This window comes from Poecilia reticulata, chromosome 20 (assembly GCF_904066995.2).
Source record: "Poecilia reticulata chromosome 20, P_reticulata-male-v2, whole genome shotgun sequence".
In the NCBI taxonomy this organism is placed as follows: Eukaryota; Metazoa; Chordata; class Actinopteri; order Cyprinodontiformes; family Poeciliidae; genus Poecilia; species Poecilia reticulata.
Window position 1 is genome coordinate 14,112,861 of NC_088849.1, and position 26,654 is coordinate 14,139,514.

The 26,654-nt window shown below is 39.3% G+C and overlaps 2 protein-coding genes across 2 annotated transcripts; both read left to right on the plus strand.

Moving 5' to 3' along the window:
- Window positions 1-138: 138 nt before the first annotated feature.
- On the plus strand, window positions 139-22,310 carry trpa1b (transient receptor potential cation channel, subfamily A, member 1b). The gene is made up of 29 exons (XM_008396373.3): window positions 139-469; window positions 2,186-2,313; window positions 2,583-2,685; window positions 4,241-4,403; window positions 4,596-4,771; window positions 6,862-6,969; window positions 7,087-7,195; window positions 7,670-7,815; window positions 8,470-8,606; window positions 9,285-9,333; window positions 10,947-11,046; window positions 11,144-11,244; window positions 11,835-12,010; window positions 15,993-16,157; window positions 16,317-16,431; window positions 16,564-16,730; window positions 16,858-16,948; window positions 17,086-17,145; window positions 17,249-17,338; window positions 17,657-17,727; window positions 17,839-17,995; window positions 18,066-18,155; window positions 18,367-18,536; window positions 18,626-18,755; window positions 18,915-19,097; window positions 20,110-20,178; window positions 20,566-20,667; window positions 20,742-20,860; window positions 21,535-22,310. Exons 3-29 carry the CDS (start codon window positions 2,590-2,592, stop codon window positions 21,746-21,748), a joined length of 3,354 nt encoding a protein of 1,117 aa, XP_008394595.1. The 5' UTR covers window positions 139-469; window positions 2,186-2,313; window positions 2,583-2,589; the 3' UTR covers window positions 21,749-22,310.
- Window positions 22,311-22,404: 94 nt separating this feature from the next.
- On the plus strand, window positions 22,405-26,041 carry msc (musculin (activated B-cell factor-1)). The gene is made up of 2 exons (XM_008396371.2): window positions 22,405-25,316; window positions 25,502-26,041. The coding sequence occupies exons 1-2, from the start codon at window positions 24,903-24,905 to the stop codon at window positions 25,577-25,579; spliced, it is 492 nt and encodes a 163-aa protein (XP_008394593.1). The 5' UTR covers window positions 22,405-24,902; the 3' UTR covers window positions 25,580-26,041.
- The last annotated feature ends 613 nt before the right edge of the window (window positions 26,042-26,654 follow it).

Sequence of the window (26,654 nt, forward strand, 5' to 3'; positions counted from 1 at the left end):
CGATACAAGAAAAAAAAAAGAGCTTTCTCTTTCATTTATTAAAAATGTTAGTATAGTCACTGAAATTTGAACCATAGTGAAATTTGTTTTACCTTTAAACCTAGGAACTTTACTTAATACTTCTAACCAGTTTACATGAAACTTCTTGAAGTCATTTGGTTAAATACTGGAAACTCTTGACTAAGCCAGTATCCAGTTTTCAGAAAGCTTCATTAAAACAAATTATAAAACATAAAATGTATCACGTTCGGTGTCTTACTGCATTGCTGCCAGTCAAATGCCCTATCAGGTTACCTCTCCATGGATATAAGAACATCATGTGAGTGATTTGGTCACACGGGGGCAGAATATTGCCTGCATTAGTCGAGACACATGGAAATGCTTTGCTTCCCACACTATTTAAGCCTTTTTGTGGTGGTGAAGAGAGCAGCCAGATTGACGAGACCAGCAGCAGCATCACACACGTGCAGTAAGTACCTCCTGTCTCCAAGGATGTCTTTCATTGTGTACCGAATGTATTTGATTAGAATGTATTTTTACTGATACTCGAGATGTTGCTGAATATTTTTGTTTGTATTTAGAAAAATGAATTTTTATGGGCGACATCTATATTTTCTCGGCAGTTTGATTAAGAATAATGTGCTATAGTTATAAATTATATCTAACAAGTGTGCAATCTGAGTACAGAAAAGTTTCTCTCCTTTCTTTGTTAAGGATTATATAATTTTTTTTATTCCTTTATGGTTGATATTTTTAAATCATTTAGATAATTTGGACTGAGATGATTAGATGTTATGATTGTCTGATAATATATCTATTGTTTTATGCCTTGTAATGTCATTCTACATTTGACACTCTACTGTTGGTCAGTTATTAATCTATTTAAGACTCCTAGTTGTTGCTTTAGAGTAGTAAAGTAGTATTATTTATATTTGATTTGCAATTAATTCTTACATATTCATTAAAAGAAAAAAGGTCCAAATAGAACATGCCAAATGAATATGTAAAGAAAAGAAGAAAGAAAAAACAGAAAATAATAATAAATTGTTTAAGAACATCTTAAAAGTAGTTTTGTCCCAATGCATATGGACCAGCAAACTTGGCTTTTTAAGGCTTTTAGTTCTTAACGACATAACATGGTACTTTACAGGGAAATCTTTGTTTTCGAGAAGCAGCCACATCGCCAATTTGTTTTCGTGTTTTCCTTTAGAAATTGCTCAACCAGTGCCCATTAGTGCACTTCCTGGACACTTGGCTCCTTCAAGCAAATGTGTGACAGGCTCAGTTGCCTGAACCCAATGGCACACATTTACCGCAGCTGCTAGGAAATGATGGGCGCGATCACATTTTCTGGTCTCTTTATCAAATTTACAATATTAGAGAAAATCAAATTGTACAGAAGGTTTTGTTGATTATTCCAGAGTTGACTCTGCTGCAGAGGATGTGCTAGAAAACATAGTTCGATAGGAGAATCAGCTAGAGTTGTGGTAATGCTTAAGTGCAATGTTAAATCACATACAGTACAATGCTAAAATACATCCAAAATCACTGTTTAGGACGTTCTGACAATAAATAAGCAAATAGGTGCAGCTACAAGGTAAAAAAAACCCCAAAAGGAAACCATTTTAATAGACATGATCATTTTTGTTAATGCATAAACAGCACTTTTACTGTGAGTGCTTCTCGTCGTTGGACCAGAACAACATTTTATTAGAATGCAGGGACTCCCAAAGAGAAGTGATTAAAACTGATGGCTTTTGGTGACCACAGCTTGCTGAGCCTACAGTTAACCATCAAACTTTAATCTAAACTGACTCATTCTGCCAACCTTAATAGAAAAGTCCTTGTTAGAGTCAATGTTCAGGGCCACTGGTCCATGTTAGATTGCCTAAATGTTTGCTGTGAACTGTCACTGACTGTGCAGAAATGTGGTTTTAAATCAGCCGGGCAGCAGAAACAAAACATTTCCACGATGTAACTTTTCAGCCAGACGGAGACGAAACTCTAGCGGCCGTGTTATCACATGAAACGGCAGCAGTTTCTGAAAGCAAAGCTTCTGCAATATGTCAAGAGGATTCTTGTGAAATTTTACATAGCAAGAAGTAATTTATGATTTGACCTTTCGATGTGACCGATGGGCTTTATGCAACACATTATAAGGTCTCTTTCAATCTTGCTCACTCAGGATCACCCTGTCAGCCACCTGGGACGGACCCAAACGTGCTGCAAACAAGCTGTGAAGGACATTGTTGTTTTCTACAACTGAAGGGCTTCAGCCTCCAAAACACTCAGTGGATCTGAATGCCTTTCTAGGTAAAGACAAAGTCATATACTTTCCCCTTTTGGCAACACAAGTGGTTGGCTAAGTACATGATCTGAATGCCCCGTCAAAGACCAAATCTTTGTTCGTAGCCATGTTTAGTAAAGTTTTTGCATTTTGTCGTAACACTTCACCGAGAGACTACTGTATTGACTTGGTTTTCAGTTTCATGCATTCTGGATGTTTGGATGTTATAAATACGCAAGTGTTGCAAATATAAAGATGTCATTGCTCTCGCCATTGACAATACATGTGTCGTCAGCTAAGTGATGAACTTCAGCAGAGATGTGGCGCGCCAGACCAGTTGTTACACGTACGTCATAGAGGATGAAGATTCAGCCCTGGCAAGTCTAAATGCAGTCGAGGTGAGGATAGTTTTTCATCGAAAAACTCTAAACTCCTGTATTCCATACATTGAAACATGAGTCGCAAAAAAGGCATCAGACTTTACTTCAAGATTTGGTACACAGACTCGAGACTTGACTCACACTAAAGGTCTACGACTCTATTCTGATGCTCATAATTGTCGACAAAGTCGATGTTTCGCAAACTTACGTTTTGATTTACTTGATAAACATAAAAATGATGGATAAACATCTTTATCCATAAATCTATCAACAATATAATGAATGTCAATGCTTGGTTACAAGACATAAGCCTTCTCCCTTCTCTTTTATCACATATTTTTGTTATTACTTGGATCTGTAAAGGTCATTTTATACAGTAATAAAATCAGAAAAAAAAACATTGTAACATCTTAGCATACCATTCATCTTCATTTATCAATTCAAAAATATGAGCTAATCATATTCTATGATTTATTGACTACAAAAATAAGTTGTTAAATAAAGCCTTGTCCTTTTTCTATTCCCTAACACTTATTTCTCATGATTTTCCCTCAGTGAATAGATTATAAATCTGCCATGTTTTTTCAAATTGGCTACAATCTTCTCTAACACAGAGAACTGGGCAAACAAATGGTTTGATCTCTCTGCCGTAAAAAGCCCTAGTTGCATGCCTCATCCTGTTGATTCTCGGCTATTATTTAGATTGCTGTGATTATTAAATGTGGACTTAAATAATTAATTAGCGCTGTTTTTTTTCCTCAGCTTGAACAAAAAGTTCTTTCTTGTTCGTGGTGTTACAGACTTTTGATGTATTTCGTGAGTGTTTCACTTCTTAGATCCATTAAAGCACAAACTCGTGTTTCTCCTCGAAAGCTCTCATTTGTGCAATTAGAACCGACTGAGAATACGGGAAATAAGAACTGCAAACCAGTATTGCACTTTCTTGAAACGCAAATATTTTGGTTGCAGATGATGCCCAACTATTTTTATTTTTTTGTCCTTTTAATCATTTATTTGAAGCATTGTTTTTGCAAAAGTAGATTCATAGTTCATCAGTCGACAACTATGCAGGATGTTTTTTCTATTCCATGCAGGGCCACAAATCTGTCTACTGGCTCAAGTAAAAGTTGTGCAACTTTTTACAATCATCAACAAGCGGTGTAACTGTTTGATGCTTTCAAACATTCTTCTTGACCAAATCGCTCATTAGAGAAACCTTGAGGTTTTTGTTGAAGACATTAGCAATTTTTTCTTGTTGGATCAAACAATCAATTTCAACTAATTTATTGCTTTGTTTGCATTGCAAACCCTAAGTGAGAAAATCATTGAAATTGCTAAAATTCCCCCCAAAAATAAGCAATGAATAAGAAAGAATGTTTTCAAAGACAAACAGCTTCTTTTCTCTATCAGTACCTACGTATTTAGCTCAGATTGCACCAAAAAGTCAGCTTTAAGAAATTAAAGCCTAGGGCTAATCATGAAAAAAAAAGCACCTGATACACAAACCAAGTGCCCCCAGTGTGGATAAGTATCATGATCATGTTATATTATTACAATCAATATTTCTGTGCAGTTGGCAGAGAAGGGGGACCTGACGCTTCTGGAGAACCTGGTGAGAAAGAGCCCGGAGGTCCTCTGTGAGAAAGATGAATGCGGAGCTAGTCCCCTCCATCATGCTGCTGCAGGGGGCCACGTCTCCCTCATTCAATTTATCACCTCTGTCATAGATCCACAAGGTAAGCGTGATTCATTTGTATAGTGCGCTGCTGCCTGCTCAAGAGGAATTATCATAATCCTGTCTTTGGGTACTTTGAGTAAATGTTTTTCTTTTTTTTTTCCTACTGTCGGTGCATCATAAAGAGATCAGGATTTATAAACATTTGCATAAATGTCTGTGTTTTCACTTGTGTTTGCGTGTCGTGTCACAGAGCTGAACAGCTGTGATGACCAGGGCAGCGTCCCTCTGCACTGGGCCGTGGAGAGGAACAAAGCAGAGAGCTGCAGGGCCCTCATGGACCTAGGAGCCAACCCCAACATCCTCAACAATGCTCTCCTGTCCCCCCTGCACCTGGCGATCAGCCTCGGACACAACAGCCTGTTGGGGGTGAGAAGGCTGGGAGTGCACAGTTAATGTCGCAGTCAAACTTTTTGTTGTTTTTACATTCTTGACATTTCTCATTTTACAACTCACACATATTTTATTTTCAGTGGCTGGGAAATCAAAACCCATGTTTTTAATTTTATTTCAATTTGTACATTGTTATTTTAATTTACATGTCACCCTTCAACTATTCAACAAGTGTTAGAAACTTTTTTTTTTTTAACCAAAATGCACACAGCATTGCAGTGAGGGACATAGTGGTAGAATAAACAAGTGGATCTCACTTACTGATTAGTAGAGCCCAGAAAACAACTGGTTTTACACTTTAGAATTGTATTTAGGTTCTATCTGAGTAGGAAATGCTCTAAAATAAACATGAGTCATATTTTTAAGATTTTTATTTATCATTTTTTTTTTTTTTTTTTTGAACTTAGATTTTTAATTATTTTTTCCAGCAGAGCAAAGTACAATCATACTTCAGTGGTACATAATACAAATGTTGACAATATGATGTTTTCCATACAATAAACATCTTGGAATAACAATTTACAGCTACAGCATGTTTATAGACTCATCACTGTACACCATTTAAATAAGAATGGACTCTGGAAGAGAAAACCAAACGACATAAGGCAAAAGACAAATCCATTAGGTTTAACTAAATCAACAGGGCCTTTGCAGGTCCCCAGCGCAGGTCATACTTGGATTTTTGAAGTCTGAGTGAGTAGGTTATCTTTTCCATTGTATGCAATTCCTTTACTTTTTGAACCCATAAGTCGTAAGAAGGCGGCTCCAATTGCATCCACCTAATTGTAATGCATTTCAGGGCTGCTGTAAAAAGAACATTTAACAAATACATTTTGGCCCGCCCTTGCAAACCATCAGGAATAATACCGAGTAAGGCAACAGTAACATCCCTTGGGATGACCCCAGAAAAGACACGGTTTATAGCTCTATACACCTCATCCCAAAAGTTTTTGAGTTTGGGGCAGGACCAAAAAACGTGTGTGTGGTTGGGGATCCTTGAACCACAATTTCTCCAACACAAGCTTGGGACCTTAGGATCCATTTTAGCAACTACATCAGGGGTCCTGAAATATCTGCTAATAATTTTCCATTTAAATTCCCTCCATGTATTTGAGTTAGTAACTCGGTGAGCCTCAGAGCAGATATCCTCCCATGTTTTGTCCGAAATTATTTTGGCCATCTCTGCCTCCCATCTTTGTTTTGTCCAGGAGGGTTTGTTAATGTTCATCGACAAAAATACCCTATATAATTTGGCTATCAATTTTTTGTCCTCTCCCCCTTTCTGGAAATGGACTATAAGATTTTCTATTGGTGTGGGATTTAGTACTCTTTCCCAGTCTTTGTGTGCAAACAAAAAAGAGCGCAACTGTAAATATCGAAATAAATCACTTTTCTGGAGAAGGAATTTCCTACTTAATTCTTCAAACGATAAGAGGTTGTTTCTGTCGATCAATTGATGAAGAAATGTGAGCCCCTTTTCAGTCCACTTAGCAAAATTTTTGTCCAAGGAATTAGGTGTAAAGGATTTAATATGACCTATGCTATTTATCATTTTTTTATATATAAAAATAAGTTTTGTACTTTCTACTTACTATCTAATTACGTATAAGTACTTTCTACATATACATTGCTTTGTGTTGATCTACCACATAATATCGCAGTAAAACTAATCAAGGTCTGTGGTTAAAATGTGATGGACTGTGAAGAAATATAAGAGGTATGAGTACTGGCCATTTCATATCGCTAAATGGCCAAATCAACTTTCTTGGGTCCTAAACTTAGCAATGTAACATTTTATTGATTTTAAGTCAAAATAAAAGAGTACATTTATTAACATATATCACATTTTCTCATACATTTTAAAAAGCCTAGCTACTTTAATCTTTCTATATATTCCGATAAGAAATACGCAGGTGTTGGTCAATGCAGTCTTTGGCTCTTCTCCACAACCTGACACAGCATAGTGCATAATGAAGGACATAGGTGTATTGGTAGGACACAAAATAATATCTAAGATTGCATGACGCTCTGTTTTTTGTTTGTTTTTTAATCCCTGCCCCTTTTAGGTGCTTTTGTCCTACGGTGTGACAAACTGCAACCTGCAAGGAGACCTTGATAACACCCCACTAATACTGGCCTGCTCTCTCAACAACTGTGAAGCTTTGAACATACTGGTATGTTCCGTTTTCCATTAACGACCAGTATAGTATGTCAACAGAACTGTGCCTTATTGGAACACCATGACAGATCTGTCTCCAACAAAACACGGTCTCTTTTTGTCCTTTTTAAAGCTAAAGTACGGGGCCATGCTCTGCACCCAGAACAAGCTAGGCCATTTTGCCATGCATGCAGCTGCCTTCGCGGGAGCGAAGAAAGCCATGGAAGTCATTCTGAAGGCTGGTACGAGAATTAAATAACACATGTCGACAAAATCCAGAAGTGCTGACAGTAACAAACGTTTCTTGCAAGGCCAAATGGCAAATTAGGTTGATAGATAGCAAGAGCTCACCTTGCCACGGGAGCCTCCAGAGACATTTTCAGGAAAAATGCTTCGTATATTCAGTCCCTCAGAGTGACTCAGTGCTTGCGGGAAGATTGTTTGCCAAATATGAGTTTATTGGACGAAGTTTACTTCCAGTACAAAATATTTATGAGATTTCTAGTAGTTTTTGTGTTAACAGTTTGGATTGTTTGGATTATACAAGACAATTCATTTGGATGAACAAAATTACCCATTACTTCCACCCTCAAAAGTACTAACATGAAAACAAAACGAAGTAAAAAAACAGACAAGCTGAATGGGAATTGCCAGTATGTTCGCAGTATACCCTCAACCCTCAGTACAAAGCAACTCTTGATTAAATTCATTGGCAGGAGAAGAGCACGGCCACAATGCAGTGTCCCACATCAACTACCTAGACAAGTCCAAGAGCAGCCCTCTCCATCTGGCTGTGCGTGGGGGGAATTTCGATACCATCCGTCTCTGCATCGCCAGTGGGGCCAAAATAGACCAGCAACAGGTCGGTGACCAACAGATAGTTTTGAAATGTCAAGAATGGTCTGCATAAAGTTACACTTTCCACAAAGCGTGTAAACCATCAATCAAAACGCAGATGTTCATTTGCTTGTCGCCACAGTTTTTCATATATACGAGGAAGACATTTTCATAAACGCATCACAAACAGTCCAATTCGTCTTCCATCTGTCAATTGCATGCTTTGTTAGATTTGCATTTGTTTTGCTTAGTTTTTTAATCTACAGACAATTTGCCTACACCTGTACATTATTTTACTGGCAATTACGCTAGGACAAGTCAGACTCATCCCTCTTATTCGGGAGTGCTTGTTATGTCTAGTTCAGGTTTAGTGCCCAGAGCCATGGCAGCGATAGAGGGCATAGTAATAGCTTCAGTTGGCTAAATTGATACAAATTACCTCCACTTACACTATGGAGCTGAGTTGGGCAATCAGCACCCCCTTTTCTGTCAGTCCTAGTTATCTCATGAAAGGCTTGCACTAAAGTCAGCCAGTACATACAGGACATGCATTAGGGAGCCATAAAGTATGCGCAAGAAATGTTTGTTTGACTTCTTATTCCTGCAGATTCATGTTACATTAATGCATTGTTCATTCCTAATTCTGCGTGCGGTAACGCGGTGATATTTTGTGGTTTAGAATGATCGCTGCACGCCTCTTCATTTGGCCTGCACTCAGGGTGCTATAGAGGTAGTGAAGCTGATGCTGTCCACTGTGGACCAAGTGGAAGATGTTATCAACCTGACTGATGGGGCTTGCCAGACCCCTCTGCACAGGTGGGTGTTGTCCTGTCATCCCAGCCAGAATTAATGTCAACAGTTCGCCTTCGCTGTGCTCTCCTCAGATGCTTGATCTATTTCACTGGAGTGTTTATTGTTAATTAGATTTGAGGAAAACGTTATTGATATTGAACACATGGGCTGCTATAATCTATCTATCTATCTATCTATCTATCTATCTATCTATCTATCTATCTATCTATCTATCTATCTATCTATCTATCTATCTATCTATCTATCTATCTATCTATCTATCTATCTATCTATCTATCTATCTACAGTATGTATGTCAAAGGTCTTCATTGTAGGTTTGGTGTCTAATTTGTGACCCTACTTCAGCATCTATGTTCCCTGCTGTCCTCAGATTCAGAGTTTATAGAAATGGGGATTAACAAGTATTTTTCCATCAGTCACACAGTTGTAAAAAAATAAAAATAAAAAATCATCTACTTTAGCCGCTGCACATGCAGAATCCAACTAAACTGCAAGGCAGTTGTGCGTCATCTGAGGGCACAACTGCGTTCCAGGAGATAAAAGGCGAGATGACAAAGGGAAATCTAGTTATGTCACAATCTGAGTTAGAGCACTCTTATTCAACACTGGCCACCATGACTAAGGTTGCCAGCTCTTGCAGCTGTGTTTGTTGGTTTACAGCAACTGCGTTTGCTTTTCCAGGGCTACAATATTTGACCACGCGGAGCTGGCGGAGCACCTGATTTCTTTGGTAAATAAAGCACCACACAACAGCTATGGACACATTCTGAACTCAGATGAGGAATCATGTGATTAACCTCTCTTCTCTTTATAAGCTGTTGCTGCACTTTGACTTTTAATTTGGTGTCACTGCTGAGAACAGTCGAGCCAAATTACAAGTTAATTATTTCATCAATTTAATCACTTACATTGTGTGCTTCCTCATGTTTGTTATTGAGCAATTATGTTCACTCTAAAGTCACTACAGGGCTGAGTTCAAGGTGCTGCTGAGCAACACTTGTCCACCATCTGTTGCACATGTACACTCTTTTATTAGAAGTTAATTGCTAGGAGAGTGAAAACACCCGAGTTTATTAACGTAAGCTCATTTTGTCGTAAAACACATGGACAGGAAATCAACCTGAGCCCATTTAGCTCTAAAAATATACATTTTATTTGACCTCGTCTGACCAATATGAGACGAGGTCAGTCTCTGCTTGGTAGCTCAGATATTAAAGTGCAAAATCATTGGATAAAATTGACACTCACAATAGCGAAGTGACTGTTTGCCATATTTTAAAACTAACGTCACACTGAATACACCATTTCCACTATGAAACACAACGGCGGCAGCGACATCCAAGGTGCACTGCCTCCTGGTGTGTGTGTGTAGGTGTGTGTGCGTTTGTATGTAATACCTTGTGGGGACGATTTTCCTGACACATACTATGTTGTGGGGACCAATTGCTCCTTGTGGGGACCGAAGCCTGGTCAACACAAGGGGAAACCCTGTTTTTGGGTCAGGGGTCAGAGTTAGGACTAAGATGTGAATTGAGTTTTGGTTAGGGTTAGGTATGTGATGGTTAGGGTTAGGAAAAGGGTAAAGGTAGGGTTTAGGCTGTAGAAATGAATGGAAGTCAATGGAAAGTTCACACAAATATAGCCACACAAACATGTGTGTGTGTGTCTGTGTGTGTGACTTGAAATACTTTATTCTCTTCCAAATGTTTATGATTTATTCTTGTTTGTGCAATATCAGCTTTTCTGTTCTATTTTTTTCTTTGAACAATATGTTTAGTGTAGTCTGGAAGCAAGGGTAATCCAGCGATTTTTGAACTACAACTCGATTTATATCTTTAAGACAAAGCCCTTTCGTGTGACCAGCTGACCTCTCCACACTGTATCGAAATGTGCTGCTAATGTCCCTTCACACCACAGCAATGGGAAGGATTCCATCAAATAAAGCTGCATGTTTTAGGAAAAATGCAAGCCTGCCTCGAGATAAACATTGCACTGTACGAGTTGATTTGCTTGTAATCTAATCCTTCCCCTTGTGTTACTATGAAACAAAAGATTTTTGGAAAGAGAGGGCCTGCTAAATGCAACTCTATCTACCCTCTATCTGCATCTGGGGCAGAGCAAACATATCTAGAACTGATTCAAAGTGAGCTCTAGGAATAGATACAGTTACAAATGATTAATCTTTGAAAGGCAGAAGAGTTATAACTGTAACGTTGTTTGATTATATTATATATTATATTTGACATATTCATTCGTATCCACGTTTCTATTGAAAGGTCTTCAGAAGTAATTGCCGTGAAAATGAGTCAGAAACCTTAATTCTTTTGTGTTCTCACTTCCCAGGGTTCTGACCTGAACAGCACCGACTGTAAAGGAAACACCCCTTTGTTGTTGGCAACCAGCTGTGGAGCATGGAAAACCGTAGCTCTGCTGCTGTCCAAAGGTAAAATAAAATGCTGCTCACATCTACAAGAAGCACTTAAGATTTCCGATAATGTTGACTTGGAATAGGTTGCAAGTATATGCTCATATCTTTTAAGGGGCCAATGTGAATATGAAAGACAAATGTGGCTGTAACTTTCTTCACCTGGCCATCCTGCAGCCTAAGGGTCTGAAAAACCTCCCAGAAGAAGTGCTACAGGTACCCAAAAATGGTTGCTCCAAAAAAAACAAAAAAACAATCACAGCGTAGGAAGACATCAACATATTGGAATCTAATTAAGGCACTGTCTGTAATCAATGTGTATTGAGCCCTAAAGCAAAACATTATTTCTAATGTTGTAAATTTTATTGAATGAGCAGTATTTTTTCACTGATTTCACAATGAACGTTTATTACAATATGAAACAGGAATTTAAAATAATATGAGAAGTTTGATGCATCTGATCTCAAACAAATTGACTCACAAATGATAATATGTCTCAGCCTTCCTTGAAAAGCTTGCTCTGATAACAAGGGAATTTCAAGAAAGGACGGATGGATGTTTATTGTGTTTACCTTTTAGAATTTCAGTAAGTATTGTGGCAGAATTTGTAAAAAAAATAAAAAATAAAAAAAAATTCCCCAAATAACTGAAAAGCAGAAAATTCTAATTCAGTATAGTCTGAAATGCTGCAGCCAATTTCAGCACAACCTTTGTTTTAAAGCACTTTCATTTCCATTGCCAACATACTTTTTGAATAGGACTTGAGCGTTAATAGTCCAACATGTCTATGATGTCTCCGACTTTAGCATAACAGCGTGAAAGCTTTGCTGAACTGCGAAGATAACGAGGGCTGCACGCCACTGCACTACGCCTGCAGACTGGGTATCCATGACTCAGTGAAGAACATGCTGGGCCTCTCAGGGCAAGTTGGCCTTGCATGCAAGTCCAAAGACAAGAAGTCTGCTCTTCACTTTGCTGCACAGTAAGAAAAACACAGACTTAACTGGAGTTTGATTCAAAAGTCGGTTAGTTTCTTTTCTTTAAATGTATCCTGTTGCCTTGAGTTTCTACAGAAGCCGATAGTGGCTCAGACCTTTACAATTGTGAATCGAGTCCATTATGAAAGTGATTGTGTTATTGAAGATCCATTCAACTATGACTTTAAGTGATAAAACAGAGATTTCTACTAGGTCTCTACAATTTAACAAAAGCTAGACAGGTAATAAATTCATGTTTCAACTCAACTAAAAATGTCACCAGATCTTTTAATCCAGTGAGTTATTTTGTTTTTTTAAATCATAACCTTTTTGCAAAGATTAATTGCAGCAACACACAATGATTCTTCACAAACCTGAAGGTGCTGTCACAAGAACAGAATTCAATTACCTAGAAATGAGAATAAATGCAATAAATGTTGTGAAAGAATGAACATGAGGCATTTATTCGCATTGATTTTTCAATCACTCACACCTGCTTAATTAGAACTCGAGGGGGCAAAAGAAAACCACGTTATGATGTCATCCTATAAATCTTTGTGAAATCCCATTTTTAAACGCTGCTCAATTTATTGTGCTGATGCAAAGTCCTGCTGACCTTCTTACAAATTTCAGAAGCACAGAAGAATATTTATTAACAACACAGAAGAGCAATTTTCAGAGCTTTAAGGATGGCTGGCTCCGACTTTCACTGTAGTATTTTGACTACTGGTTGAAGTCTTGTTTGAAGAATGCCGGGGTGCTTTGGGGGATAATTAAAATCATATCCATATGATCGTCTCACTTTTTCACATAAACATGTTAGGTACACCTAGGCCTGTCACGATAACACATTTTGCTGGACGATTAATTGTCTAAAAAATTATTGCGATAAACGATAATATTGTTTCAAGACCTTTTGACACTGATTTAATAGAGATGATTAATAATACATGCGATTTCCTGATAGATGCACTTTATTTTCAAAAGAACACGTAACACTGGAACTGATAAACTAAATAAACAAAACAACCAAAAACAAACAAAATGGATTCTCAGTCTCCATTAACAAAAAACGTGCTTGAATAAAAGCTAAACAACATAAAGCCAGAGTGGAAATAAATACTGCATTCAACCAAAAGAGTGCAGATTATGAAGTCTGTATACTATATTGCCCTTCAGTAATCACTGGATTTAAATAGAGAAAACGGGCACATCCGACTACCTAATGCAGTAGTTCACACTGCACCATTTTTTGCCCCTATTTTCCCCTTATGACAATCTTAGATCGTTGACCATCTAACCGATCATCCTGCAGTGTGGTGCGTTACGGTAGATCGTCGTGGCCGCTCCGATCTAAATCAGGGGTTTTCCCCGTATGGGAGCTTATCGCTGCTCGTTGAATGTGACAGGTAGCCAATCAGAAAGCGCGGATTCTCCTCCGTGCTTTCTGAGGGGAAATTAGGAGGGGAATCCCAAACAGCTGAAACGGCGCAACCTGAAGTCCAGCGGACATGGAAGATGATTTGTGGTATCATTAATGTTTATTCAACATTTTATGCAAAGAATATAGAAATGACAAGGGGAGGAGTTTGAGCCAAATTGCTACCCCAGTTGATAAACCCGTTAAGTTTTCAGCTGTTCTTCGTTAACGTGACATAAATAGGTTATAATGATTTTCATTCAGCCAGGACTTTACGCTGACTCTAGCCACATGCATTACAGGTAGATTCTAGTAAAACATTGATTAATGCCTAATTTTAAAATTAGTTAACTGGACTTGCAGCCATTATTTTGTGCCCATGTGGCTGGACACCACACGGCACGACGAACCCGATCGAACCCTTATACCTAGGATTTCTGTCGGCTAAGGTGTGGTCTGTCAGGGTTTGAAAATGGGTCGACAGTCGGCCAACAACTCTTGTAATGTGCGCTGGACATTAGACTAAGGAAATGAGGAAGGGAGGGTCAGTAGAGAGCACCGGAGCTGAGCCTTTTTTCATTCAGTGTCAAGAGGTTGAAAAAAGGCCGGAAGAGACGATAAAGACGATAATTAAAATGAGGTCGATAGGTTTATCGTCCGATTAATTGATTTATCATTTATCGCGACAAGCCTAGGTACACCATGTTTAAACTTGATTTTTTTTTTTTACTTGACACCAAAGCTACGCCAATGGGTAGCTTTTTATTGAGGGCGTGTGGCACTTTGAATAGGCACCTTCTGTCTAAGATGTAAAACAATAGATGGGATAATCAGTTAGGGCTATTTTGGTGCATGTACTCAACTGTGAATGTAGTTACATAGTAAAGTTTGAAATAAAAATGTTGATTTTGGAACACATTCCTTAAGAAAATAATTCTTTGTGAATTTTAATCCAAGTTAAAATATTTTGATGGTGCTCCTAATTTAGCATAAGCTTTGTTTAAAATTAGATGTTTTACTCTTCATTGTGCTTTACATCAGTGTTTTTCAACCACTGTTCCGCGGCACACTAGTGTGCCGTGAGTGATCGTCAGGTGTGCCGTGGAAATTATTCAATTTCACTACGGTACCGTATTTTCCGGACTATAAGCTGCTACTTTTTTCCTAAACTTTGAACCATGCGGATTGTATCCCGCTGTGGCTTTTCTGTGTATTTTTCTTCAACCACCAGGGGGCTCTCTAGCAGGAAGTGAATCATTAGAAGTCAAAATTGTAAATCAAAGAAGAACGGCTAATTTTCATTTACAATAAGCACATGCTAGCAGCAGGCACGACGGAGAAATGTTTTCAAACTCATATCATGCAGCTTTTAAGTTGAGGGTTGTCGATCTGGCACTACAGGAGGGAAATAGAGCCGCTGCACTTAAGCTCGATGTGAACGAAACCATGGTTCGGCTTTGGAGACGGAGTGCTGCGTCCTCGTCCTTAATATATGCAGCAGATTTATTAGGACGCCGCCCTCTGCTGGGTCCTGATGGAAAACCGAGAGCAGCTTCCAGTTTTTATTTTAATTTTTTTAATTGAGGGTGCTAGTATGGTGCGCTATATAGTCCAAAAAATACGGTAATTGGTTTTAAAATATTTTTTGAAAATGAATTGTCTGCAAATAATGTCATCTTCGAGTGTCTGCTGTAGCAGTGACTAGCGGCGTAATCATGTAATTTTCTTACCACTAGATGGCAGTAGGTACAGAGCATTTTACATTAAAACGAGAATTAGTAATGCATGAATGTTACAGGTAGCGGTGAGAGCATTGAATCTAGCAAGACTGTGACGACAGTGATGGAAAAGACAGTGAAGCTCAGCAGTAGTTGGAAAGAACATGGGTCCATTTCCCACAACATATCTGTGTGAAGTGAGCTTCTGAAGCCTGGTTACTATAAAAACTAAAAACAGAGAGAGACAGAAATCTTCAATTTCTGCCACGAATTCAACTGTTTTCATCCAAACATGCACAGGTTTCACACCAGGTGGGTAAAATATACAGATATTGACATTTTGTACATGCAACTCTTCATATTGTAACAGTGAATATGAAGTGAAATGTTTCCCAAATATTATTGCTTCTTTCAGAATAAGAATTATTTTCTGTATTATGGCTATAAGATGCTTGTGGATTAGTTTGTAAAACACTTTGACGTTTTCTACAACTTCTTTAAATTTCACACCAGTGTTGTGGCTGTTCAGGTGTATTTTTGAAGTGGACATGTTAAGTGCAATTTGAAATAAGAAATGTAAAATGTGATAATACATTTTTGTGTTTATTTGATTCCTATTCGAGAGACTGATAAGAATGACTATATATAGGCGGCTACAGAATATCTTTGTTTCCATTTTTGGTTGGTGGTGTGCCTCGGGATTTTTTAAATTAAAACAGTGTACCTTGACTCAAAAATGGTTGAAAAACACTGCTTTACATCATAATGTCAGACAGTCACCATACGTGTTACGGCATATTAGTGTTTCCGCAGCGCAATGCCTCTGATTCTCCTACTTATTTCTTTAAGATTCGGGCGCATCAACACCTGCCACAGGTTGCTGGAGTCCATCACAGACTCTCGTCTGCTAAACGAAGGTGATGAGCGAGGCCTGACGCCGCTCCACTTGGCTTCGAAGGGTGGGCACGCCAAGGTGGTTCAGCTGTTGCTGCGCAAAGGAGCTCTCTTTCACAGGTTCGACCCAAATGCTGGATTGTTGCGTTTACAGACAGCATGCATAGCTTTTGTAAAAACTAAAAACACGCGATCGTGTCGATACTGATATTTTAAGCCAAGACGATACATTAAGCAAGTAATGTATGGCATACAAACCCGTGAACATTTGTTTTTCAGTGATTACAAAGGCTGGAGTTGTCTACACCATGCCGCCTCTGAAGGATACACACAAACTATGGATATACTGCTCTCTGCGAATCCCAAGTTGTTGGATAAAACCGATGAGGATGGGGTATAAACATGTGTTTTTTAACATTTTTTTTAGAAAGAAATCTGCCTTTTCTTTGACAACAGTTTTACCAGGCTGTACAGTTAGCTCTGTTATCAAGCATGTAATCATTTTGTTGTCACACTGACATGCCAGAACACTGCACTCCATATCGCTGCGAGATCTGGACATGTGGCTGCAGTCAGAATGATGCTGGTTAGAGGGGCTGAGATTGTGTTGAACAAGAATGACACTTCCTTTCTTCACGAAGCGCTGCAGAACGGGAAAAAAGAAGTGGTCAACGCTGTGATTGACAGCGAAAGGCAAGTCATCAAAAATAAATAAATAAAAAGGCTTGATCTTAAAGAAATAGGTAGTCTTGTTCAAATTCGTGATCTTATGTTCTAAATATAGAAACATTAAGACTCAACTAAGCTTTAACTCTTGCAGGATTGAGGAGGCTTTGCAACTGTTTGTTCCCGGTTCCACCCAACGATGCCCCATTCTTGACATGATTGAATTTCTGCCTGAGAGCTGCAAGGTTTTACAAAAAAAAAAAAAAAAACTTTCATCATGAATCATAAATAATTTCTTTATGCCACTTTCTGCTACGTGACTTGTTGTGACTAAGATTGGAGATCAAATTTAAAGTTCTGTCACTGTGACTCGTTCCTACAGCATCTGCTTGACCGCTGCGTGAGGGAGTCTGATGACGATCACAACAGCCCTGAGTACCATGTAATTTATCTGCAACATGCACTATGAACACATCAGCCCGAACATCATTATTGAAAAAGTAAAAGAACAAACAAAAAAAACAAGTTTTCTGTATGTGGTGTAGATTGAATATGATTTCAGATGGCTGCAGACTCCCATTTCGCAGAAGCTGATTGAGCAGGGCTACGCTCCTAAGCCACTAGCCGCAGTCAATGTAAGTTTCTTCAATCACTACTACGTGAGTGATCATGATTGAAGTCATGTGTCAAGTTGTCATCAAGAAACGTTAGAACCCATAACCCATACGTCATAAGAAATTTGGCTAAATACGTGTCGACTGGTAAAAATGTAGAAACTTCTGCACCTGGTTCTTGGTCTTAAAAATCTCTTAAGTCGCATGTTGTATCATCATTTTGCTGCTGAGGAAGAATGGTTAAATAAATGTAACCTGACCACAGCCGTACTTACTGAGAACAGCAATTTAAATCTTTTCTATGTTATTAAAAAAAACTTCTATTCACAATTTCTGCAGGCGATGGTGCAATATAACCGCATCGAGCTCCTCAACCACCCAGTCTGCAAAAAGTATCTGGGAATGAAGTGGTGTGTATCAAACAGTTTAGGGACTGAACTTTATTTCACTTCTCAAAATGTAAGTAGTGCTTTTGTCATATTTAATTTCAAAATGTTTTTGTTTTTTTTCATTCTCCACAGGGTTGCCTACGGGAGCAAGGCTCATGTGCTCAACATGTTTCTGTACCTGTTAGGGCTGCTGCCCTTAACAAACCTGATAGTGACCCTTCGACCCTCTGTAAACACTACCGAGACAGGTGAACTCGACATCGTCATGGTTCCCACTTCATTCACAGAGGTAAGCTATTTAAATAATAAATGTGTAATGATCTAACTCCACTTGTTTCAATCTTCTTTTTTTTTCCTAGCAAAGTATGTTTTTGTCCTTCTGCATGGTGATGGTCTTGATCACTAACGTCTATTCTATTGGAAAAGAAGTGGTCCAGATATCACAGCAGGTTGGAGTTACACTGTTACTCATATATCATTAAACTATTAAAGAAAATGATTCTATAAACATATTTCTCTACTAACCCTAGCAGCAGTTTTGATAGATGAATGTGAACTAAAACAGTAAATATCACCTTTACTGTTTGCTTTGCATGTTTCTAACACACACACACACACACAAAACATCTTTATTCACCATAATCCATCGCTACCCCAAAGCGCTGGAGTTACTTCAGGGACGGGTCAAACCAGATCGACTGGATGTCGGCTATCAGCTCTCTTTTGTTCGTCGTTCCCCTCATGGTCAACGCGGAAGGTTCTTGGCACTGGCAAGCAGGCGCAGTGGCCATTTTGAACTCCTGGATTGGGTTTCTGCTTTATCTCCAGAGGCACGTTGACTCCGACTGTAGCACTGAGTGTATTTTACCATCACGCCTTTCTAGTGTTGTTGAAGTTGGACAATTTTCCCGTGCTTTAGGTTTGAGGGTGTTGGCATTTATGTCGTGATGTTTGGGGAGATCATGAGGACGTTGCTCCGTATCGTGATGCTGTTTGTGTATCTGATGCTGGCGTTCAGCTTGGCGTTCCATGCTCTGATGCTCAACCAGGTAAGTGAGAACACAAACACAAATAAACCTTAGCAAGTGCATACATGTATATATATATTTATATATATATAGTACATATTCTGTGTGTGTTATGACATAATTTTGTGGTTTATGTGTTACGATCTACATATACACATTGTCACTTTGCTCTGTCAACAGAAAGAGTTTAACAGTGTGCCGCTCTCTGTGATTCAAACCTTTGTGATGATGGTCGGAGAGTTGAACTACCAGAACAACTTCCTGGATGCTTACTTGAACAACGAGCTTCCATTTGGTTTCTTGACGTATGCCATTTTCGTAAACTTTGTTCTGCTCATGCCAATCCTCTTGGTGAACCTAATGGTAAGCATACTAGCTTTATTTAGTTTTTTATTGCACCTGGGAAATGTTGGTTATTTCATATGCCCAAAATGTGCTTCAAAACATAAGTTATCAAACGGTTTTAAGATATAAAATTAGTCCAATAATTTGAATACATTCTTTACGATGTGCATTTTATTCTACATTTTCTAGGGGACATTTTATAGGTTTAAGAGCTTTGAGACAACTGAATACATTTATTAAATTGCAAACAGTTTTTAATATGTGCATACTTAACTAAACTAACTGGATCCTAACTTGTTATTACTATTTATCCTAAGTAATATAAAAAATTACTGAAGTAGCAATAATTTGTTTAAATTTAAGTAGAATGGATATACATTTTTTTTTAGAAGTGTAGCCTGGTAGAAAGTTTTACTTGTAGTGCTTCTGAAACTGGTTAAGGAATTGTAGAAAGCTTATAAAATACATTTTAACAAGGAGCATGGTGACTAAAACTTTCCTGATAATCATAGCTGAGGCATTTGCACTTGTTCATCCCACAGATAATACTGCCCTGGGCAGTGAGCCATAACAGCCTCATCAAAAGCCTCCTTGCAAGAAGTAAATCTTTCTTACTGATGCATATAAAATTGCTTACAAGCTAACTATTTAACAGTGAAGGACAGATGCAACCCCAGCTATGACATAAATACAGTATTTATATAATAGATGGGGTTTTATTACGTAAATAAAGCATTCGTGATCACTGTTTTGTTTTTTTGTGGCAGTTATGGCCAAAATGTTTTTGACAATGACTTCTGTCTTTCATGTAATGTCTGTAGATTTCCCACTGTTTGTGACCCACAACTCCGTGCTTACTTTAACTTTAACAAACCTTTCCTCTTTTTCAGAATATGTCCCATTTATATGCGTTGTATTGTCTTTTTTGGAATATGCATCTTGTAAATCTTTTTCACCAATTTGACAAAACGTACAGTACGTTATACATTTACACACCGTTTGACGATCCGTTGATGGCTCTGCCTTGCAGATTGGTTTAGCAGTTGGAGACATCGCTGAAGTTCAAAGAAACGCTTCCCTGAAACGAATAGCGATGCAGGTAAGTTTGGAGATGGACCCTCCTGACTGTGTTTTATGTGTTGCAGCTTTTACAACTTACTCTGGTTTTGGACTGTCATGACTGTGCATTAAAGCCACCAGGATTGTAAATCAAGTGCACAGTTGATGTAGCAACTTATTGTTGTTGAGGCCTTTTTTTTTAATAAGTTTGGTATCAAGTCCAAGTAATAAGCGGGAGATGATGAATTGTATGCTATCAACGCAAACTACGAAGTAAACGATTAATATCCTGCTCTGCCATGCCCAAAACAAACTCGGCAATGAGGCAGTGCTATAAAACAATCAGTATGGCAGATGTATCTCAGAATGATTAACTGCGTTTGTTTAGTTTTCTAATGTGGAGTTTATGTTTCCCCTCTGATCTAAGATTGATCTCCACACATCCCTCGAAGACAAGCTCCCTTACTGGTTTATGAAGCGAGTGGACAAACCCTCAGTCACCATCTACCCCAATCGCAAGTGCTCCAAGGTGTGTGCCGTGCCTACGTTTGTAATAAAACCAAGTCAGTTTCCCCTTTTATGAATATTCACTCTTTCTCACAGCACTTCCTAAAACTAATGATCTCTGGTGTGGACGAAAGAAGCGAAGTCTGGACTCGTCTGCAGTCCAAATCGCAGAGCTGCACGTTGGTGGAGAATGAGCTCAAAAAGCAGAAGGCCAGGTGAGACACCTACAAGTAGCTGATCACGAGTAATTCATTTCTTTAATTGCCTAAAAGCTTAAAAGCATGGATTACCTCGACTTGGGGATGTCAAAGGAAGTTTGAAATAATCATCATAAATACAGGACACAGTAATCTATTGCAAAATATAGTATAGTGCTGAAAGGTGGTAATGCTATAAGGCAAAACACACTTAATTTTGTTACGTCTGAGCGTCCCCTAGTGGTGAATAATTGTAGTATCTAATGTAAAAAGATACACTCAGTGCCTTGTGAACGTATTTATAGGTTTTCCCCTTTTTCCCCTAATCTTTATTGTATTTTCATGGTATTTTTTTTTTTTTAACAAAATCCCTAAGTAATGCATAGTTTTGGAGTTCAGGGAAAAATATGTCCGTGTTTTATTCTTTTATTCTGAAATGTATCGCATGCATGCCTGGTAATTCTTTATACATCCTCCTTTTGCCACACCCGCAAGTCTTTAGTTATATCAAACGTTGCACTACTCACTGCTGAAATTTTGCCACATTCTTAATCTTATTCTCAAAATGCCTCAATCTCAGTCAGATCGGACGGAGACATACATTTTTTAAAGCCTTGCCACACAGATCCCCACCCGGACAGTTGTTGCCATCGACAGTTTTCCGTTTTCATTTGCTTTGTCGTTTTTGGCAGGATGAAGGAAATGTCAGGCATGTTGGAGAAGCAGCACTGCCTCCTCAAGCTCATCATCCAGAAGATGGAAATCTCCTCTGAGGCCGAGGAGTCCGACGGTCCCGTGGCAGTCAAAGGCAGCATGTGGCCCAGCTTGGGTCATGGCAAAGCAAGGGGCCGCAGCACATCACGCTGGGTGCCGCTGATTAAGGCCATCGAGGCCAACCGCAAATAGGAGAGACCTACACAGCATGAACTTTTCTGATTTGCACAGTGAATTTCCACTAATACATAGGTGTAGTTGACATTTTAACATGTAAAACGATGTGTGTGACTGTAATTGCTCATATCAAGATCAAGTCCTCAATTGCAATATTTGCTTTCTGAAAGACGGAAGGAAGGAAGGAAATATTGGATAAGTCAGGATGGAAATGAATGTAGTCCTGTGTTGTTTACTGTTGCTGTCTCTATGTAATGCTTTAATGCAGTGGTTCCCAAATCCGGTTCTCAAGTATCCCTGTCATGCATGATTTAGATGTTTCTCTGTTCCAGCACACCTGATTCAAATGACCGCACAACCTCTTTTCTGCCACTAATTGTTGCATTAGTCTGTTAAATCAGCCACTGATTTAAGTCAGGTGTTCGGAAGTAAGAATACACCTGAAATGTGCAAGGCAGGTATGACTTGAGGGGCAGGTTTGGAAACCACTGCTCTATATGCCTCACCTACTCGCACAAAATATATTTCTTAATTTCTCTCACTACTCCCAAATAAAGCATAACATTACCCAGCATAACACGGCTGCAAATAATTCTAAACGTTTTCATCTAGCACGTACGATACTGCATAAACAGTGTGAGGAATGAATACATCAGACATCTGACTTTTGCTTTTTTCGCCTTGAGTCCAGTGCTGCAAACTGCTTTGGTGAAGATCATGGGAACCACGAGACGCAAACAGAGTTCAGGCACTGACATCATGAGCCTGCACCTGTCCCTCTGCTTCTCGCAGCGGACCTCTGGTGAAGGTCAAGCCCCCGTCAAAGTCTCTGCTGATGGAAAAATACCTACTCCGCATTTAGGTCCACTTTAAAGTGTTATTTATTACCACTGGCCTTGAATTTAATTATCCCCAGGGCAAGTAGAGCAACCATAAAGCCATCAATTACATCAAAGTTTGGGGCAATATTTTTTCTGTTTTACTCTAGGAAGTATATGCATAGAATGACCAATGAGCACAGTGTTTTATCTCCACCTGTTCTCCCTCTGACACTGAATGAAGCACCAGGATGAATAATGTCATATGTCATACAGCTGATGCCTTTTTTGTGTCCGTCACAAAAAAAAAAAAAGATGACGGCTCACCAGATGATCGGTAAATCCGACAGCAGAATCCCTTAGCTTGCACCTTCATAGGTGTCAGTCAGGCCGCTGCCTCGCTGACGGATGAAGTGATAGAGGATGCGGTTGGCAGACTGCCCGAAACTCTCGCTATGATTCCGGCATAACTCAATATCTCAACGTCATGACTCACCCAAGGATATGCTAAGAGCAGGAATCCCTGCAAGGTCCGATCGATCGCTGGTCTTTTGGAAAGCTGCATGGAAAAGCAAAGGTGCAAGGAATGAGTCCCTGCTTCAGGGAACATCGTTAGACTTGGAAAAGAAGGAAGACCGAGTCACAAAACTGTCGCTTACTTTTAAAATGACTGACATGCTTCATAAGATTAAGCATTTAAGCTGATGGAAAAACTTCAGTCAGCTCTGTCAGGTTGACTGGAGAGTGCCTGTAAATGTTACTTTTTCAAAGTTTTGAATTTTGCCACCGATTCATTTGACATCAATACGGTTCAATGGAAATCGTTCCATCGCAGCTCCGCCGTGATCAAAGTCAGTAATGCAGTGGAAGGGGAATCTTTGTCCTACAGTGTCAAGTTTTTTGGAACCTCTAAAAGTTTCCCTTGCTGTCTTTCTCTCTACTTAACTCCATCCATCTTCTCTTCACCTCTGCTCCTTTTGTCCTTGCTGAATAAAACACATACCCACAACACATTTCTGCATCTGTGTCACCCAACAATTTTCACTGTGGGAAGGTGGAGGGGGGATGTGTTCAAGATTATTTTGATTGTTTAGATTCCTGCCACACATAGGCATTACAGAGCAGCCCTGAAATACCAACCCGTCTAAGGGAGCACCTTCTTTTCTTGTAATCTGTACCAATTGCATCTGGCGTTTCACAGAACTGCCTTTTGACAAGTGATTTCTTCTTGCTACTTTTTAAGTATGATATAAATGGAGGTATTGTGACAAATATGAAGGCATGTTCCACAAAGCCAGACACCAACATATTAGTTGCACGTAGATCATTCTTGGCAAAATCTTTTTTCAAGTCTTTTTTTAGTTGACACAAAGCACATTTTGTTAAACATTCTAAAAAAAAAAAGGAGTAAAAACATTCAGTCTGTTCCACAAATCTGTCACCTTTTCCCGGTCAGTCAGTCGTTTCGGTAGCGAGTTTTTAACACTGCCTCTTCGCTTCACCAACAGGTGTTACTCCTTTTCTCTCCACACCAAATCTTTAAGCTGATTGTTACACGAGATCCTTTTGAGGACGCAAAACAAACACATAATCGTCGCACGTTAAGCGGTAAAAAAAAAAAAGAAACGCTGCTACATGTGAAAGAAGATGGGGCCTCTTTGCATCTGCCACACCCTTGTCATGCCAGCACTCCAGATGTCATGGGAACCTCTAGCAGCTGGGGCTGGTGCACAAGGGCTGCGTGTGAAAGGCCGCTCCATCTGCAGAAACCCAATCCCTCTGTGAAACCAGCAAAGGATTAGGTGCTTTTGATAAGCTCCCTAAGACATTTCTATTAAAGCACATCTGTAGGAGCAACAAACTGCAAGGACATTTACTATATGTGTGCAGCAGCCACATTTCTAGTGGGAAGGTTGCAACCTCCTGCACAATACACCGGGGATCCTGTGTTGCTTTGGTAACATCAATCCCCAGACAGTGACTAGGGATTACCCAAAAGCAGCCATTAATTCACAGTGCTTAACCAAATTATTCGGCTGGAGATGTGCAAGTCAACTGTTTAACAGATTCCACAAAGAGACAGAGTTGCAATCTCACTGGGGTCATGGACGTTTGGAGAAAAGGGGAGGAGAAATGCAAAGAGGCCAAGCGCACGACACTTAAATTTGAGGGGTCCACATTCAGTTTTTGAAATGTAACTCATTACTTTGTAAGTCCATTGAATGCTGGCCTTCTGGGCCCCTGCAGCTACATCGTAACCACATGGATTTTTAAACTGATAAGGATCCAATCAGACTTTTTTTTTTTTTCATCTTTAACAAAAAGAAACTCTGCTGCACTTTTAAAAAGCCATGTCAACAAGCTCGAATCTAAGTGATCCTGAGGATGACGAGATATTCCACAGAAGTGTCTCTGCAAGCATGAGGAAAATCACCCGCCTCAGTACCAGGCGGTATTTGGACAAAGATCTGGAAGGCGAGGGTGTGGAGAGGAGGATCCAGCAGGACCACAGCAGGCTCTCCAAGGCACACCAGAAGGAGTCGAGGCAGTCTCAGAGGAACGCCGCCAACGCTCGGGAGAGGGCGAGGATGAGAGTGCTGAGCAAAGCTTTCTCCAGACTGAAAACGAGCCTGCCCTGGGTTCCCGCAGACACCAAATTGTCAAAACTGGACACGCTGCGTCTCGCGTCCAGCTACATCTGTCATCTCAGACAGATCCTGCAGGAGGACCGGCTGGAGGACAGCTTTGCACATCCAGTCAGTCTGGTACGAAACGTCTCCAACGGCCGTGCTTGGTAAAAAAAGATACTTTAATGGGAAATAAAGCTCCATTTATTAAATAAGCATGACCACATCTGTCTCATGTTGAGCCTTAAAAGTTTTCTTGATAATTTTTTGAGACTAATTAGTATCTAATTTCTTCTGTTATTGTTCTGTGTGAATTTTTCCAGACGTGGCCCTTCATGTCGACAGGAAGATCAGAGGAGGACATCTCATCCGCTGTAAGACTTTGTGGCGCTACAGCGTAGTCCGTCTCTTCTCACCTCAAAAAGCATCTCCAGAACTGACTCTGAGATTTGCTTTCATGTCCACCTGTCTGCATATTATGGTTTTGTAGTTAAACAACTCTATGAACTGTAATGTTTTACTGTGTACATGTGTTTAGGCCTGCTTCGTTTATTAGCCTTTAGGTGTTTTTGAATTGTTTTTGAATTTGATTTATTTTTTTGTGATGATATTGATCGCTGATTGCTGAATCAGAGTATCATTAAATAGCATGGGTTTGATTCAACATCAGTAAACAAACAGGTTTAGGGTAAATACACAAAGCTTATGTAGTGCTATTCAAATCTTATTGACATCTTATAACATTTTAGCAATAACTTATGGTACACAATTTGTCCTATTTTCACAAATACATTAAAATCCAAGCCTATTTTGTTACTGTGGATTTACATTGGTGTAATAATAAATAGAGAGAAAAAAAAGCACTGTTGGATTTTATTATTTCTTTATTTGCTTCATAAGAGACAGATTTTGTGTTTTAAGTGCTAAGGCATTTTTATTTCAGTTGTTAATTATCAGCCGATTGTGCAAATTGTTAAACCTCTCAGCCTCCACTAACATAGTGCAACACAGCAGCCGGTTCTGAAAGTGTTTGGTTTGAATCATTTCCTTTATTATGACGTGTTTCTGCTTCACATCATAAGTCACTGAAAATCCCTTCTGAGAATTGCATTTCAAAAAGTGCAATTTTTTTAAATTGCATTTCCCGAGAAATTCACGTATCCCCGAGACGATGATACGTGAAAGGTAAAACTTGCTACATTTACCTCGTTGTGTGCGCGAGGTGAAGGAGCGTAAGGCGCGCTGAAGTATAAGCGAAAACATCATCGCCGCCCCCTCCAGACGGGGTTTTGACGCCCCCTCTGGTGCAGCACCCCTATGCGTTGCATGCGCTGCATACCCACTTTTTGCGCCACTGTGTCTTTACATAAAGAGTTGTATTTATAGTCACCTGCAGTATTTCCAGTCACCCCAGTTTAACTTTCTCAAATGCAAGGGAAGTGTAACCTTCTTTCAGCCAGCTCGTCTGCAGTGCAA

Bases quoted from the DNA above. Each gene is read 5' to 3' on its own strand.
- trpa1b (XM_008396373.3), top strand. From the start codon at position 2,590: ATGAACTTCAGCAGAGATGTGGCGCGCCAGACCAGTTGTTACACGTAC. The intron at 4,772-6,861 runs GTGAGAAGGCTG...TGCCCCTTTTAG, and splicing joins GACACAACAGCCTGTTGGGG to GTGCTTTTGTCCTACGGTGT. The intron at 17,339-17,656 runs GTAAGTTTCTTC...CAATTTCTGCAG, and splicing joins AGCCACTAGCCGCAGTCAAT to GCGATGGTGCAATATAACCG.
- msc (XM_008396371.2), top strand. From the start codon at position 24,903: ATGTCAACAAGCTCGAATCTAAGTGATCCTGAGGATGACGAGATATTC. The intron at 25,317-25,501 runs GTACGAAACGTC...GAATTTTTCCAG, and splicing joins TTGCACATCCAGTCAGTCTG to ACGTGGCCCTTCATGTCGAC.